General features: G+C 40.5%; 1 protein-coding gene across 1 annotated transcript; it reads left to right on the top strand.

The window, feature by feature from the left end:
* The first annotated feature begins 238 nt into the window (after nt 1-238).
* RAE1 (ribonucleic acid export 1) lies at nt 239-6,142 on the top strand. The gene is made up of 11 exons (XM_009998640.1): nt 239-337; nt 467-571; nt 1,378-1,470; nt 1,862-1,948; nt 2,909-2,995; nt 3,258-3,329; nt 3,832-3,939; nt 4,284-4,390; nt 4,474-4,549; nt 5,062-5,256; nt 6,049-6,142. Exons 1-11 carry the CDS (start codon nt 248-250, stop codon nt 6,133-6,135), a joined length of 1,107 nt encoding a protein of 368 aa, XP_009996942.1. The 5' UTR covers nt 239-247; the 3' UTR covers nt 6,136-6,142.
* Nucleotides 6,143-18,029: the final 11,887 nt, after the last annotated feature.

The following is an 18,029-nucleotide window of genomic DNA, read 5'->3' as shown; positions in this document are numbered from 1 at the left end:
GGTGGGTTCTGCCAGGGGGCGGGCGGAGAGGGATCCTGGCAGGCAGGGGGGGCGGGCCGGGAGGTCTCGGGGATCTACCTGCAACCTCGGGTGTGTTTCTGTTTAAATTTTATGTGTTTTTACATCTCTGGGTGCTTGCGAGGGTGGGGTGAGGGGTGGGCTGGTGTAGTGGTGGGGTGAGACACCCTGGGGGTGCCGGAGGGCTTGGCAGGTCTCGCTAAACCACCTCCTTGTTTGCAGGGCAAGGATGAGTCTCTTTGGATCAACGTCCGGGTTCAGTACGGGAGGTACCAGCATGTTTGGCAGCACCACTGCGGATAATCATAACCCGATGAAGGTGTGTGGGTGTGGGTGTGAGCCCCACGGGAACCACTTTTCTGTGTTTTCATGTGTCTCACCCTGGGGAAGTTCTCAGTGCACAGCTTAAAAATGTGGCTAAGTTTATCTCGCCTGTTGTTCTTTATAGGATATTGAAGTAACATCTCCACCTGATGACAGCATATCTTGCTTAGCCTTCAGTCCACCCACATTGCCAGGAAATTTCCTCATTGCAGGATCGTGGGCGAACGATGTAAGTTCTCAAAGTCAGGCCTACAGGTCAATGAAGTTGGAGGATCATACTGCAAAGTATGATCCTAAAAACTTGTGCCAGGGCACCTAAAAATCTTCCCCTTTACAGAATTGCCAGGTTTGTGTTTGGTGGCAGGGCAGTAAGTTTGACATGGCTGATCTGGTTCAGCTGAGCAATTCAGTTGTGCCCTTCAGAGAAGTGACCCATCTGCCTCTGCTTTTAAGCTTTGGCTCGGAACATCTTGTCAGTGTTTTCCCTGATAGGTTTTTATTATCTTGATTTTTTTTTTCCTATTTGTTTAGTTTTTATCTTAATTTCCTTATACAGTTAGGATAACATAGTTATGCTTTGCCTAGTGAAAGAACCACAAACACACTGGTAAATTACCCAGTTTGACAGTGTAGCCTCAGGAAGATTCAGTTTCTACAACCTTACTGAAGTTTGTTTGGATTGATGGGTGAGATCCCAGCTGGCACAAGCAGGGAGGGAAGACAAATGAGAGCACATTTTTTAACTGGTCTGTTTGATCTGTTGGCCAGTAGCAGGCAGCTTCTTCCTAGCTGATGGTTCAGGGCTCTCCAGGAGGGCACTGGGAGGTGTTACATGATCCTCAGGCACTTTTCAGGTGGGGCTGAGTTGTGGCTGTGCAGATAAATATATTCAGAGAAAATAAGGTTTCACTAGTTCTGCAATCAGTTTGGTGTTTATAATTGTATTTTCTGTTGCATAAACTAAGACTGGGATCTTCAAGAAGGGAAGTCTTTTAAGTTCTTAATATGTTGTGTCTGTGTGCTCTCCTGCTACAGGTTCGCTGTTGGGAAGTGCAGGATAATGGACAGACAATTCCGAAGGCTCAGCAGATGCACACAGGGCCTGTACTAGATGGCTGCTGGAGTGATGTATGTTCCTATTTAAAAAGAAACAATTTTTACTAAAACCCTGAATAAATTGGCATATGGTTTCCAGACAGGAGTGCCACATGTAGATGCAGCCTGTGGTTATTTTGTATAGACTTAGGCTGAACATATCTACACTAACATGGGCATAAAAAGGGTAAAAATGAGTTTAAAAGTAAGAATGTACTTAAAGCTAGATAATAGCTAGCATGGCTTTCTTTTTATGATGTACAGCCATAAATAAATTTCATTTTTATGCTTATTTTTCTTGCAATCCCTGTGTGTGTTACATTCATGTTATGCCATTACTAGAAGACAATAAGACTTCACAGTTGTCTAATATTTACTGCATGATAGAGGTGTTTAATCTTTTGGCTTTATTCTTGTTTTTTAGGATGGGAGTAAAGTATTTACTGCTTCCTGTGATAAAACTGCTAAAATGTGGGATCTCAACAGTAATCAAGCTATTCAGATAGCACAAGTAAGTAAGCAAGCCCCAAGCTGATATGTGGCTTTTTTCCTTTTCAGTTTTTATTAAAAGCTACCTTTGTTAGCAAATTAAGCTGATGTTTAGTGCTTCTGAAGTAGATGCTGCTATGTGAAGAAGAGGTTGTAGAATGCTCATGTTTTTGAGATAATGAAGTGCACACGGAGACTGCAGTGGAAGCGGTTTGAGTAACCTGTGCAGCTTTTTCCTGCCCTTCACTTGAGAAGGTTCTTTGGATTGCTGCAGTGGTTTGGATTGCTGAGTGGTCCAAGTCACTCTGCAGCATTATACGGGAATCAGACTTTAATTCACTTTCACAAATCCCAGCTTTCTGCTGCAGCAGTAACAGGGATTATATTCTCAATTGTCACTTTAGAAGTGAATGTCTGTTCATAGAATATGTCGTTACGGTGATGAAAATTAGTTACCAGTTACATAATTTGAGATAAGAGTTAGTCCTTTTATCAATTGCTTCTTGTATCCTACTTGAGGTGATAAAATTCAGATTCTCAGCCTTGATTTTATAATCTTGTTGGTGTAATTAAGATAAGCCTTTCTTCTGTAGCTGTTGCTAGAAGAAGCTGTATTCTTTTAGCTTAATTATAGTACCTTGTTTATTACGAAGTGTTGATTTTTAGCATGATGGATAATATCCTTTATAAATAACCATAAGGCCCTGCTGTTTGTAATTTGTATTTCTGTTGTGACTATCTTCCCATATAGAGTGACTTGATTGTAGTCTGTGTCAGGAACCATTTTTTTTTCCTTAAGTGTGGCTTTTTACACCACCAAATACAACAAGGGCAAGAGCAAACTGTCCTAACTGCTGTGACTAATTAATAATTTTTCTTGAATGGATAAAAAGTGTACATACATACAAAAAGATATAAGGAGCATAAACAAGAAATGTGAGCTATCATCTTAGTGTGTGTGTGTGATTTATTTTTTCTTCAGCATGATGCTCCTGTGAAAACTATCCATTGGATTAAAGCACCAAATTACAGCTGTGTGATGACAGGAAGCTGGGATAAAACTTTGAAGGTATGATTTTTACCTGAACAAATAGACACAAAGTGTGCTATTAATCTGTGTATGACAATATTTATGTGAAATAAAAATATTTTATTAAATACTAATACAAAAAAACAGGTTCAAGAAGTTACCTCACTTCAGAGAGTTGCAGTATTTTGGCTAAACAAGAAGGAAACAACTTGGTACCAACTGTGTTCTCTTTACTGAAGTAATTTAAGTGGTGTTTCCTCAGCTCTGAGAATAAGTTTGTTTGTTTTTCTGTTTCCATCAGTTCTGGGATACCCGTTCACCCACACCTATGATGACACTGCAGCTCCCTGAGAGATGCTACTGTGCAGATGTGGTAAGCCATGATGTGTGATAAACTAGTGTCAGCTGCAGGACTGGGAGTATGAGTGTGCTGGCAGTCCTTGAGGCTTCTGTAGGTTTGCACTAAGTACCCACTGCTAGTGTTTGATATCTGTGTGATTTTAGCTATAAAGCATAAACTGATCTTGATCAGGCCTGTGGAAAACATACAAAACACGCTTATATCCCCCCAAAACCAAATCAGCATTGGGACTGACCTATCCTTATTTCTGGATAGGTTTGGATACCACTATGGCAATGCACATTGGGAGGATCAGCTAATAATTAGGATATTTTTGTATGTTAAATTTTGTAATGACAGGGAGGAACTGATTTGTTTGAAGATAACTATGAATTTTGTTCTTCCACTTGTCTGTCCTCCTCCCAGAAAATAGTCTAAGTCCCTTAATGTCTTCAGGGATTTCAATAAATAGAATCCTCTGCCATACTAATAACACAACTGACTGTCTTCCAATCTATTTTGCGTCCTTATCCAGGTTCATCCTATGGCTGCTGTGGCCACTGCAGAACGGGGTTTAATAGTTTATCAGTTAGAGAATCAACCTTCTGAATTCAGAAGAATAGAATCTCCTCTTAAACACCAGGTAAATTATTACGTTTATCGCAAATGTATTTGTGCAGATCACTGAAATTCTGAGCTTGCCCTTTTTTGGTAGAAACAATCAATGTTTCAAAACCAAAGTACTTTATCTTGGTGTGGCACCTGTCCTGATTTGCCATTGATCTAGTGATTATCTTCATAAGGATTTAGAAATATAAATACAGTCACCCAAACTCTCAGTAGAGTTTGACCTCTTTCTTGACCTTGTCTGTGCTTTCCCTTATTTTGCATTGATGAGTGACGTTTTGTGTCTCCATGTGAAGCAGCATTTGGAAAATCTGTCCCTCAAGCCTCTCTAAAATCTTCTGTCCCTCTCTTAAATTTTAGCATCGCTGCGTTGCTATTTTTAAAGACAAAGTGAACAAGCCTACTGGATTTGCCCTTGGAAGTATTGAAGGAAGAGTAGCTATTCATTACATCAACCCCCCAAACCCGTAAGTATCACATAATGAAGGATTCTTCTGTTATTGCTCAGTTTACAATGAGGAAAGTAAAACCACTTTTTTTTTTTCCCCAGTGCAAAAGATAATTTCACTTTCAAATGTCATCGCTCCAATGGAACAAACACCTCAGCACCTCAGGACATCTATGCTGTAAGTGCTCAGCATGTACCACTAGGTCATTTATACAGGGCAGTGTACACTCTTAATGTAAAATTGGCTACAAATTGTTCATTCTACTTGACCTTTTATCTTGCCTAAGTTATCTTGGACAGAAGTTTAAATACCAGTCATAGTCATACATTAAGAGGAAAGACAAATATTTGTCCTTCCCTTAAAACAAGCACCAGATCAACCATTCATTAAATCATCTTGGTGGAGATGGCACTTGTTAATATAACTGATATTGAAATAACACTTGAGATATTTGTGATACAGGATTATGCACTGAGTTTTTAAGTACTACAAAAAGGATGATGCTTTCCTTGGAACTTTAGTATTTATTTTTCCTCAAGAGCATACCTGAAGACATTTAAAAAAATAAGAACAACACCTAGTTGAAAAAATCTTCCCTGTGTATTTACTCTCAGCACATGTGTTGTGAGTGTTCCCATTGCCTGTTCCCATATCTGGTGTTTGACATAGTATTTTGCATTGTTCTGCAGGTAAATGGGATAGCATTTCACCCTGTCCATGGTACTCTTGCAACAGTGGGTTCTGATGGTAGGTTCAGCTTTTGGGATAAAGATGCACGAACCAAGCTAAAAACATCAGAACAACTTGACCAGCCCATCTCTGCCTGTTGTTTCAACCATAATGGCAACATATTTGCATACGCTTCCAGTTACGATTGGTCAAAGGTAAGACAGGCTTAGACTCACAGTCATACTTGCAGTTGGCAACTAAGTCTAACCTTTTCACGTGAGGCTTTCACTGCTTGTTATAAATAGTAACTGAGTCTTCAGAACTTCTAAGTGTGCTACAAAACTTGCAATGCTCATGTTGGACATCTGGTGAAGTTTAACACTGAAGCCATGTATCCTTCATTTCCAGCTTGTGCATTGGACTTCAATACCTTTATTAGTGTTTACTCTCCCTGATCTGAATGCTTGTATATTGAGTCAGTAATGTGTATTCAAATAAGGTCAATGTGCAAAATAGTATATTTGCATGTGCAGCTGCGGAACAGATTTTTTGCAGTTGCCTGTAGAACTTGGGCTTCACTTTGAAAAAAATGTGACCACATTTCATTTAGAAGATAGAAAGTTTAAAGTGAAACTGGATAGCCATGAAAGTTTTATCTTCTTTGCCTAGAATGCTATTTAAAAAAAAACCCCAAAAATCAAGTTGAGCTCATATGCTGTGTCTGTAAAGTAGAGCTCAGGGATTTATGATTATTTTTTTATGAATAGTTTTTATACTTGAAAAATGGATAAACATCCCTTAAATTGTACTCTATATGCACTGTTCTTATAGTTACTTTTTATAGTAAGCTATTTTAATCCACCAGTGTTGTCCAATATCTGATCTTAATGACTTTAAGATTAAATCTTAATAAGCCAAACTAATGGCATATTGATATTTTTACATTTTAAGGTAATGCTGATATTTCTTCTTTGAAGAGAGTAAATGTAGATGATTTTTCTTTTTAGGGTCATGAATTTTATAATCCACAAAAGAAAAACTACATTTTTCTGCGAAATGCAGCAGAGGAGTTAAAGCCAAGGAATAAGAAGTAGTGAGTATGAGTCTGACTTGACTTACTCTACTGATTTTTCTGCCATTCCTGCCTCTACTCCACTGCTCTTCTGCCATTTGTGCCCAATTCCACCATGGTTCAGACAACTTTGGATCACTAACATTAAGCAGGAACTGTAAAACTTGTCTGTTCTGCAGCAATAATTGCAGCAAAATCTAAATCTGGGTTAGATGGTTCCTGCTTAGAAGTGCAACCATCTGTATCTATGGATTTATTTTATTAGTACTACATTAAAATATGTTAATTATAATGGTTCTGGAGAAGTTGTATAAATATTGTATTTTTTGTAAGTATTTGAAGAATTGCAAGTAATTCTTCTCAAAGGAGTCTTGTTATTACTTATTATTCAGGGGTTCTTCAATTGCTTTCTGACTTTTAAAATAGAAATATTGTCTACTGTATGCCAGGAAGAAATGCTTTGCAAATTGTTTTCCCTCATTTTTTGGATGAATTTGGTAAGTATGTAAGTGGCCAGTAGCAGTGACAGGAACTCAAGACAGAAGATGGGCACCATGCAAATCCCTACTTTAGTTTATTCTTCTACTCCAGCAAATTGACATGTCTTTTCAGCCAAGGAGACTCATATTTCTTCTAGTCCAAAGAAGCTGTCAGTTGTGCCAAGTGATACATAGCTCAGTAATACAAGCAAACAACCAAGCTGATGTGGGAGAAAATGCTTGTGGCCTTAACTGCTTTAAAGCTGGTACCTTTTATAGTTCAAAGTTGGTTCTTTTACATGTCTCTTAATGTGTTTTTGTTGCTTGACAGGGGTTTCTGGATTGAAAAAAATACTCATTTTTTATTAGGTAGGAAAATAGTGCTGGTGAGTTTCATCCTGATCAAAAATACTGTGAAACAAAACAAGTGAGTCTCTTTCCGACTTGAATCTACCACTGTTTACTTTGACCTAACCAGTTGTATACATGCCAAAGTTTTCTTTTTAGAAGTGAATGCTTGTTATTCCTGTTTAACAATTGTTTGATAATGACAACATAAAAATGGGGGGGAGGGCACATGTATAGAAATGGCTGTCATGTTGTACAAATTCTCTGTAAACCTGTATGTTGTAATGCTTCTGATTATGGATTCATGCTGCATTTCAAATAAAATTTTTACTAAATGCGTTTTTATATTCATAAATTCTGTTATAATAACACAGGCACAGTGATGTGCTTCACTTCTAAAAGCAGTGTCTTGTCTTTTCACTGTAATTAAGATACATTTTCTGAAAGTACTTTTCCTCCAACTGCTTGAGCTGGAAATCTAGTCCTTTCTCCTGTTGCTAATTCATTTTGAATGATTCCTGTGGTTTTGTGTCAAAGCATTAAGAGGACTAGTGTGAAAGGCTTTTCTTTTCATGAGAATGAATCAAGTTCCTTGCTATCTTAACAGCTAAACACCAGATAATTTGTCTTAGTACAAATAAATCATGCTATCTTCAAACTCTAGTCTACTAGGTACTTTAACTTCAGACTCCTCTTTACAGTGTTCATCAGATTTTGTTGGGTGTAGATTTCTTGTTTGGTTTAGTTGTGTAGCTGAGGAAAGTCTATGAAATATACTCTGTTGTTTAGAGATGCTCTTTTCTGGGTTTCTCAAATTTGTTTTTTTCCAACTACCTTCTATATTATACAAGGGTTTAGATTTCATATTCATGTACTAATTGTTTATTTTAAGATATGAAGAGTTCCCAGTGGTTATCTCATTAGCTGGTCATTTGCTCAAACATTTTTTCTGTTTTTGTTTAATTTTCTTTTTCAAGGTTGTGATTGTTATGCTGTAATCTTTGGTTGTTAGCACATTTTTCTAGTCTTCCCAGTTAAATGAATACTACCAAGCAATTGCAGCCCAAAGCTTCAGTGTGTGTGATCATTGATGGTAAAAAATAGAAGTAATTCTGATCTATGTGCAGAATTCCACTGGGAAGGATGGAATGTATCATGTGTTTCTTGTTTAAAAAACTCTTTCTTTCTTTAAATACTTAACAATGTGAATGAGTGATGAGAAAATTAGATTGACTCTAGATCAGCAGTATGTTTGTGCTGGGTCCAGTGAAGTTGCACCTACATAACTGGATACTAAGTTTGGCAAAACTACATTTTTATTATGAAGGCAGCACTAACAAGTCTCTTGTTAATACAGTTCTGTATTAATGTGGTAAGTCCTACATCTCCTGTTAGGATCAATTTCTTTCTGTCTGTCAGCAAGGTTTCAGAAATATTTAGTCATCACATTAATTGTTCAGACTAATTTTAGAAGGGCATATTTTTCTTTATGTTGCTGTGCACATTAGATATATTCATTTGGGAGGAAGGAGTCAAACTTTGAGCTGGTTTGTTTTCCATTACCCAAGTTAAGAGAATGCATTGGCAATTCACTCTTCCCTGGAATTATTGTGAGATTCTTTTGTAAAGTACACACAGCTGTATCCCTTCAAGCATCAAACATGTAGTGAGAGCTTATTCACACACAAATAAGTGTTAGTGCACATTCTGGAAATGTACTAACTTGCCATTCCATGGCAGTTACCTGTCAAAGAAACGTGAGTGAAGCAGAGGGTAAGATTCGAAACCTGTGTACATAGAGCTAACCATAGGAATGCCATGTAAGATGAGATTTGTAACATAACTAATTTGAATTAATTTTTTGAAAGTTTGCGGTCAAGCTGTGTGTTTTATTGCAGAAAATCACTCTGGCATCAAGAGGAACTTGGTTAAGCCCCTGCAACTGGGGACATTTTATAAACATTGTCAGATAAGCCATCTTAACCTTTCTCCTGATAGTCTCATGTGTCGGTGGTCTTGCATGTTGGTTTAATAAAGTGTATTTTGGAAAATGAAGCGGTTGACAAAAAGTTTGTCTGCTAAAGCCTTTCACAAATGAAATCAAGACATGTTTGCACAATGGCAAGCAGTCAGGCAGAGTATCTTAATTTACCATCTGTCAGATGAAATGCAATAGCTGAATTGGTGAGTACTGCAGCCTGGCTCCCAGGCTAGGAAAACAGGTTAGTTTGAGTCATTCTCTAGAGAAGTATGGATTTGGGATAGAGGTGGGGGTTAGGTGTATGTGGGAAATTTCAATTAAACTATTGCTTAAACCTTGTTCAATTTAATTGTGATTGTGCTGCTTGCAAATGAGGTGTTTGGGCAACTGTCCACTGAAATGAATTGTCAGGTCAGTCTCAAAAGGCTTTACAGTATCTGGTCTCTGAAATTATAGAAGCCACTTTTATCTTATTTTCTTTCTGCTGTTGCTGTTTGTAGAGATGAACCAGGACAAAAGGAAATGCTAAGGTTTATGCTGTTATGTTTTTCCATCTCTGGAGTTGCTGGGTGCCATTTGCAGTATGGGCTAAGGCTACCTGTGCTTGCTACCAAAATTTTTTTATGGAGATTCACCTGGTGAGTAAGCTTTTGTCCAGCTTTCCAGCCGGGTGAAGATCCTCATCTAGTGCTGCAACACTAGAAAATGAATGGAACTAATTCAGAATAAAAGCAATTCACTAATAAATGTTTCTGTACTAGCCGTTGCCGTGTGCACAAAGTGCTCTCGGTGTGTGATGGAAAGCGGCTGCTGTGAACGCCCTGTTGTGCCAGGAGATGGCAGCATCGGTGGCTGCTTTGGGAAAGTTTCCCTGCAGCTTGGGCTGCTGCTCTGGCGTTCTCTGGAGCTGGCACTGCTGTTCCAGAGCTACTCCCCGTGTGCTGGAATACAAGATACAGCAATTTGTAATATCAAGCTAGCTCAGAATACTCAGGGAATGGATGAAGATACATACAAGATGGAAATGCTTTTTGAGCGTTACAAGAGTATACATTATACCTACCCATAAATGCAAACCAAGACCCTTTTAGAACAAGCTGTGAGATGCTCTTTCAGCTGCTCACAGCAACATCTCTATGGCTGACTGAGTTTTGGGGACCTAGCTAGGATCAAAGGTGTTGCTAGCATGTTTGGGGACCAGACATTTTTTAAGACTTTAGAATTAGATGAGGGTGGAGCAGAGTGAATTAGCATATGATCTGGACTATTGGCTACCAGCATTCTAATCAACTTCTGTTTCTAAGACAAATCTTAGTAACAAAACTAGTTTTCATAGTGCCATCATAAGAAACGAGGTTTAAAACTGGTAACATCTCTAGGCTTTTTTTTCTAAACTGGATTTCCTGAAGGAAGAAAGAAAAAACCCAGTTAAAACATTTAACTAAACAACAGAGGTAATCTCAGTGATAAGCTATTTAAAAACAAGGGCACTTTTTTCCAAAAATTAGGAATGCAATGTCATTTTCAAAGCTGGGAGATGCACTTGATAATGAAAGGGAGAAATAGTCTTGAATTACAATATTTGAATATGTTTTAAATTATTTTTTACCCTCTGTAGCTCTTTAGTCCCTGGGGCATATGTGACTGGTAACCCCTCTCCCAGCCCTGGTTAGCATAACTAAGGCCATCTGGTCATGTATCCATTTCCTTTCCTTCATTATCAGGCCCTGAAGGTCCTGTGAACCAAGTAGACAAACCAAACAGATTTCTTCTTCCCTTCCCTGCCGGCCTCAAGATTCCTGGGCACTGGGCCGATTCCTCCCTTCCTTGCAGCCTTGAAGGTCCCAGGCACCCAGCCAGCCAGGTGCTGGTGCTGACCGTACAGGCCCTGCAGAGACCATTCCGTTGCCAGCAGCAGAACAGCCATTTTCCATGTGGCAACTGCTGCTGTTCTCCCCTTGCCAGGCCAGAATGAGCAAAGCAGCATCAGCTGGCTGGCTGTGATGGCTCCAGCAGACAGATGCTGGGCCTTCCATTGTGCAGTGTGTTCTGTGTCCACACGGAGCAGCCTGTGTTCCCAAGAATCTGCAGCCGGAAGCAAGCCCCTGAGAAGGCAGCTGGAGTGGCACTGACAGCACAGCTCCCAAGTGTGAGGAGCTCAGAGCAGCAGGGATCTGTCTGCACTGCCAGGGTAGGGGCTGCTTGATACAGCACAGGGCTGGGTTCAGGCTTACAGATCCCTGGGCTCATTCCTTAAACGCAAAGCCAGCCTTGTTATTTGTACTATTTACCTGCTTCTGAAATGGGGATAGCGCTACATGGGGTAAAAGGAATTCACACTGCTCGGGAGTTGCTTGTGAGGTAATATGAGACTGAGGCAGTATCACAAAGGGGACCATGTGCCTCAGGAGCTCTTGCACATTGACAGAGCAGTTCCAAATGTTTGTGTTGCATCAGTTCTGCAAACACTTTGTTACCCTGCATGAAAGATGCACTGCCTGTCAACATCTGCTTTGTAAAGAGAGACCGTTTTCTTCTGTTGACTAATTACCCAGTGAATATATTCAGTTTGAAGAGACACTTCAATAATTTAGCAGGCATGTGCCAGGTAATACAGCAGCTTTTGTCTTACTGGTGGCATAGATCTTCAGTCATGTGTAACTCAATCTCTGGCTTTATGTATTCAAGGAAGTGTTTCGTATGGCTCCTGTATCAAGTGCCACTGAAAAGCAGGCCTAGATAAAAGATTAAGGTAATGATCTCAACTGTGAACAGGGAAAGTTTACCCTTTACTGTCCAGTGTATCTTTTGCAGGCAGTAACTGCTTCATACATGTGAGATTATATGCTGAGATCCAAAAATGAGTTTGTAGTAATAGAAGAATGCTGGAAACTGCCTATTAGATACAGAAACACCAAGGCTGGAAAAGACCTTTAAGATCATCAAGTCCAGCTTATGAACCAGGTCAGTTAAGTTTCTCCTTCCTACTTGATGGGGTATTAACAAATACTTTGAAGTTTGATACTGAATGCTTTCTGTCATTAATATTTCTTAAATGCAAATCACTGGCAGAGATGCATGCTTTGGTTTGCTGGACCAGATAAGGAAAATTACAATGTTCAGTTCCTAGGAACACAATGAAGCAAGACTCAAGGAATGGATTTTCTTCAAAGCCTTTCAAGGTGTGTAATCACAGTTGTGCCATTTCCCAGAAAGGTGTAAGTTCAAATGTCCTTTTCTGAGCCACTGCTAACTGGTTCACTCATCTTTCTCTGCTAGCCTACAGTACAACAACTTACAACAAAGGGAGATCCATTCTGTTTAGAACAGGCTGTGATTATTGTATTCAGTAAAGTGCAGAAATAATGCAGTAGCCCAAACTATTATCAAATTACTAAAACCAGAATTAAAATACAGTCTTTCTTTGGAAGGGCAGCTGTCTGCTATGCTCCTGCTGTGACATGGGGTGGGATTCATATGGACTCAAAAGGACAGATATCACTTACTGACAGGCAATTGCTTTCTCCTGACATCTGACCCTTTGCCTCAGAGGTCTCCTTTTCTACATCATGTTCGTTCCTGGTCTAAAGCAGCAGGGTTGCAGGCAGTAATTGGTTGTTTATGCATGAATGTTTTATTTATGGAAGGTTATATATAGTTTTGTAAAGAACAATTTTACATCTGTTGAATGTTGTCAGATTTCGAACACTAGTGTGGAGCATTTCAGAAACATTTGCTGGACTGAAGCAGCTTTTCACAAAACCAGAGAAAGAAGGGAAAATGCCTGTTAAAAGAGAACAGCTTAGCAAAACCTTTTCATTGAACCCTTCTCCTATCAAGCTTTTGTTCAGCCATAGGCTGCATGATGCAGTCCAATGCTGACCTGTGTCTTTTACAATGGCTTAGGTCATCCAGTTCATCATCTGAGCACCTTTCTGTGGTGGTCCTGTCTGCAGCAGTGGGAAATGAAAGATGATTGAACTCCAACCTTTTCTGAGCATTGCTTGACCCAGGGAAAAGTTCCCCAGTAGTAACTTTCTGATCACAGAGTTGTCTGAGAATCTACTTGCTGCTACTTTGCTCTTACTAGACCTCCTTATCTTCATGGACAGTGCTGTCCAAGCTGCCCTTCTGGTAAGGAAACAGGGTTGTGTTTTCTTCTTGTAGGCTGATGAAAATGTCCTTTGGGGTAGGTCGAGCCTTGGCAAAAGGAAAACAATACTCCAAGAAGCAGAATAGATTTCCTGATTTAGAATCAATCCATGTACTTCATTCACAAGCTTGACATTACCTAATAAATACAGATGAACTGATCTGTCAACCTTTTTCTGTCTTTTTGAGAATGCATGTACTATATCCCCTCTTTATTTTCTTATGCTCTTCTGTTTGCATATCCCCTAACTAAAATCATGATGTTGAAACTGCTCCGTGTGATTTTTTAGGAAATGGCCTGCCTGTGTTTCAGTTGTCATGCTCAGCTGATGCCATTGTGCTGCTGCAGTGCTGGGGACATGGCCTGTTGAGCCATGGATGGCTTTTCCTCATCAGCTGTGCCTGTGATGCTCCAGCTGACCGGGTGTGGGTGCTCTGAGCAACTGGATGGCAGCACAGGAGAGAGCTCTGGTCCCTGCAGCCTGGGACTGTGCTGCTCTTCTGTGGCACTGTGGTAACTGGGATTTTTATAAAAGCCACATTTTAGGCCTTTGAGATCATGTAGAAACTGGAATCATTCTGCCCAGATTTCAGACAAGGTAACTGTGTTTTTAAATACCTCTCCAGGCTCTGTGGATATAACTTATGTATCCAGCACTGATATATTGTTTTGATGTCTTGACAGTTCAATTGTGTTCATATACTGTTCAGAGGTGCTGCAATGAATCTTTGCTGCCTTGTGTTTGAACAGAGTAGACATGGTAACCAGAAGGCTCCAAGAGTTTCTAACTAAACCTTTAAAGAAGATTAATTACATGCCACGCTGATCATCTTTTTAAATTTTTTTTTGTTGCATGTTATTCTGCACTTGGCCAGGTTCACTGCAGGCATTAAATGCCTTCTAAAAGTATCAGATATTGGATGGGTGGTACCAGAGTAGATGGATTATGTATCTCATTGGATGTGACAAGTCAGAAGAGTATATTAGTAAGATATAAGATACAGGAACCTGCAGAGAGGGACACCACCAGTTTAAGGAGGTGACCCAGATGGATGAGACCTGGGTGCACTCACTTGTGGGCCTGACCCAGGGCTGTCAATGTGTTCCAGCTCTGGATGCACTTTTCTTTAGCTGTTAGTAATGTCTGTCTTGCCCATGCCACTGTGTTGTGTGTCTCGGAGCTGAGACATCTTGTTAAATGTTCTCTTGTGTCCTGACCATTCCCTTGCTGGAATGGGTGGACAGTTCCTGCTCAGTTTGTGCTTCCAGTGTCATGTGCAATCCCGTGAAAAGGTCATGGGATGTGGCCCTGGCAGCTCAGGCAGAGATTGTTAGGAACCTTCTGGCATTTTATTTTCCTTTTTAGAATCAGAAAATACCACTTAGTTTTAATGTAATATCTCCACAAAAATTTTGAAAAAAACCCACATAATTAGTGCTGTTTCAAAATGCCTTAAATTTTCTGCTTCCTTCCTTTCAAGAACACAAAATTATTTCTTGCTCATTTTAAAATGTAGCTGATGGTTTTCAAAATGCTAAGAAAAGTGTGAAGTTGCAACAAATATTTTTGCAAAGTACAACATAAAATTGAAATAGTGAAAACAGTTCTTGAGCTATTTTGAGATGTAAACTTTGCAGTTTGACTCAAGCGGAATGTTTTTTCTCAAAAACTTTTCTTGGGTCTCTCTCTAATATGTGTTCATAGTCCAGTCCCATTCATTGCCTCTCTCAATCTCAGAGCCAATGTCCATATCCGTATGGCATCCTGTTAAATTCTTTTATTGCAGGTTACTTGCATCATTAAAACAGATACTGTGTGATCACTAGAGCTGATGGTCATCTTCTATGTAACTTGTGTAGCTTGCAAAGGAAATAGAGCTTACTCAGCATCCCCAGTTCTGAAATAGTTCAGAAGAAGAAATAGTCCTATTGGAAGATTCCTGTGAAGCAAAAAGCCTGTTCAAAAAGGAGTCATGATTAGGAACGTCCTCTGTTCAAACAGTTTGATATAAGTGGCCCAAAGGGAAAGAATTTGTGTATTTTAATCCTTTTTGGAGCAGCAGCTCTGAGTTAAGCAATGGTCCTGGTGTGTTCAGGGCATCAAAGCAGAAAATCTGAGACAAAGGGCCCAGATGCAGAATTTCCTGCTATAACCTAAACCAAATGCCACAGAAGGCAGCTTCCCTGAAGATCTCCCAGCTATGCTACTGTTCACAGCCTAGCTGGTGGCCAGCATCCAGACTGAGCATTAGTAAAACTAACAAACCAAACAGTTCCCACAGTGAGTCCCTTGCTCTCCAGCTAACTTATTCAACTGTGGAGCTTCTAAGAGGGATGTTTCATCTACTGTTGTTGCAATAACCAGTAAGCGGGTATCCATGACAAAACCCAAGGGCACTGCCCTACAGCAATGAAGTCTTGGCTAAGCAGCAGCAGAAACAAAAAGGTCAGAGCTCCACAGTAGCCCTGCTTTATTTAAAAAATAAAGCCCATCAGTTTCTTAAGAAATGAAGGAGGTTCTGCAGTGGCTTTCAGATCAGTCCTGGGATGTATCAACACAATCCCCCAAAGACACCAGGGGAAGGAAAGGGAAATGCTCAAACAAGTATACAGGGAGAGCACCACAGAGCTTCACTGACATTCATTCTACCCCTCCCTGCCAAGGGAAGGACAAGAACAGAAAAGACTTTGCAGCTTCACAGAGAGCAAGGAACAGTGCTTTTCCCCTGCAATGAATTTGCTACTTTTTCTCCATCTCTCAGTCCTGTTTGTCTGCTCCCAGACATACAACTTCCTCTGCCTTAATTTGATTTTTCTTTCTTTAGACAGGGACCATTTCTGTGTGGTTCTGTACCTGGCTGGTCATCTTTTAAGATTTTCAGTGGAATCCAGGACACTTGGTTTGGTGATCTGCAGCTGCTCTGTTTCTTGGATAATGCTGCTGAAATCCACCAGAAGGAGCCTTTGTGTATCAGTTTTGCTTGAGCCTCAAGGAATATATTAACATGTAAGTAAAAACCCAGTGAGTTCTCTTAACTGTGTTGAGTTACCATAAAATTAATAATCCCAATCTGTATCAGAATAGGATGCACTGGATTTGCAATACAAATGCTATTCTTTAAGAGTACGAAAGGTTGGACACTGCTGCTAAAGATGACTTTTCTCCAAGCTAGTGTAGTTTTATTTCTTAATAAATACGAAGGACTAAATGCAGCTCCTATAATAGCACGTATGTGATCTCTGTTCCCCTTTTTGCTTGCAGTCTGCTCTTGGGTTTGTGCTAAGCATTGTCCAGCATTCATTCCCCAAGGCAGCTTCGTACATTGAGACGTGCCTGTGTCTGCAGGAGCTCTCTGGCCAGAGGAACTTGAAACGTGCTCTTCTCAGGTGCTCCTCTCAGGGTAGGAAAAGCACAGGAAGGTGTTAGCAAAGTAGCTCTGCCAAGCTGCTGCAGTGTTGATCTGGTGGCTGGATTTAATCTGCTGGCGTTTTGGGCAGGAGGACTGCTTAGCACAAGGAGGAGGAAGAATACGTTAAAAAAAAAAAATTACCTGGCATGAAGTTGTCCTTGCTTGCTTTCTTTTCTCTTTCCCGCTGAGTTTGTGGTAACAGCTCATTAAACTCTGTGGTTACACTTGCTGTACCACGAGGCAGGAGATTTCATTTCCCATCCTGCTTTCCAGGGTGTGGCAAAACAAATGCACGCCCCCAGCCAGGCCAGCAGGGCTCTGGGGTTTGCCATGTTCACCAAGTACAGGTGTAGCCCTAATTTCTTTCTTGCTCTGTTCTGCCTGTAGGAGAACTTCTGCTCGTGCCTCTAGGAAATAAGAGGAACTGGGATTCATCCTTTGAGAGATGTGGGGCTCCTGTTTGAAGGGGGGGAAAAAGTATGGGATATTTTTCTTCCCCCTGACCAGTGTAAGCATCAAGAACTGAGATACTTCTGGTAGCTTTTGAGAACTCTGTGAGCCTTGCCTTCCTTGCAGAGGAGCTGGAGACTATTTGGATGATTTGAATCTTTGCCATCATTTAGAGCAGAATGAAGCTCTGTGAAAGGACAGCAACTGAATGCCAACTGGGTTGTCATTCGCTTGGGCGGCCCAGGAAGCAGCTGATGTGCAGTTTGTGGTGGAAATCATGCAGACAGAAGGGGTATGACTCAGTGGGGGAGAGGTCCCAGCCTTTGGCTGCATTCCAACCCCAAAGGTGTATTCTGGGCTCACTGTTGGGATGGGCCAGGGACAGCTAGTGACTGCACAATCACACATCACTGCCTAAAACACAAAGGCTCCAAGGATTCCCACGTGACCATCCCTTTTGCAGTGATGTTGGGTGCTGCTGGCCCAGCTCCATCTTTCTTCCAGAGTAATCCATCGAAACATGTCCTAGTCTTGAAGTCTGGTACTTTCAGAATGAAAAGCGTAATGGCTTTCATTGGCTTTTTCCCCTCCTCTCTTTCTTTTATGAAGCATAGGGTGTTTAGAACTATGGAAGCAGTGCAAGGAAAATATTAATGAATAACTATGGAGTGCAGACATTAATGCATTCCTTTCTCTTGAAACAACTGGCTTTTCTCTGTGGGCTCTGTAAAAGAAAATTGTCTGCTGAGTCTGAACCTGCTGTATAGATGCCAAAGTAGATGGTGATTTAGAACTTCACTGGCGTTTTTGCTAAAATGTTGCCTCTGCATTTATCATGTGGCAAAAAAGATATCTCTTCTTCTGCCAAAAGATAACCCTGCAGAGGCAAGATAAACATAAGCCACAGGTGCAGTTCTTGAGGTTCTGGCTGATGAATTTCTAGGTGATGGAATCTGAAGGAAAAACGTTTTCTAGAACCCCCTCCCACACCTCAGGCTTTAACGCACGTTGTGGGAGGAAGAAAAGCATAGCAAGCTCTCTATCACTGGAGTGTGCTCCAAGGATGGAGTTTGAGGCACTGCTCAGTGCCTCAGC

The sequence above is a fragment of the Chaetura pelagica genome, unplaced genomic scaffold (assembly GCF_000747805.2).
Source record: "Chaetura pelagica isolate M959 unplaced genomic scaffold, ChaPel_1.0 scaffold275, whole genome shotgun sequence".
Taxonomy (NCBI): domain Eukaryota; kingdom Metazoa; phylum Chordata; class Aves; order Apodiformes; family Apodidae; genus Chaetura; species Chaetura pelagica.
This window is presented reverse-complemented; position numbering and strand designations above follow the sequence as displayed.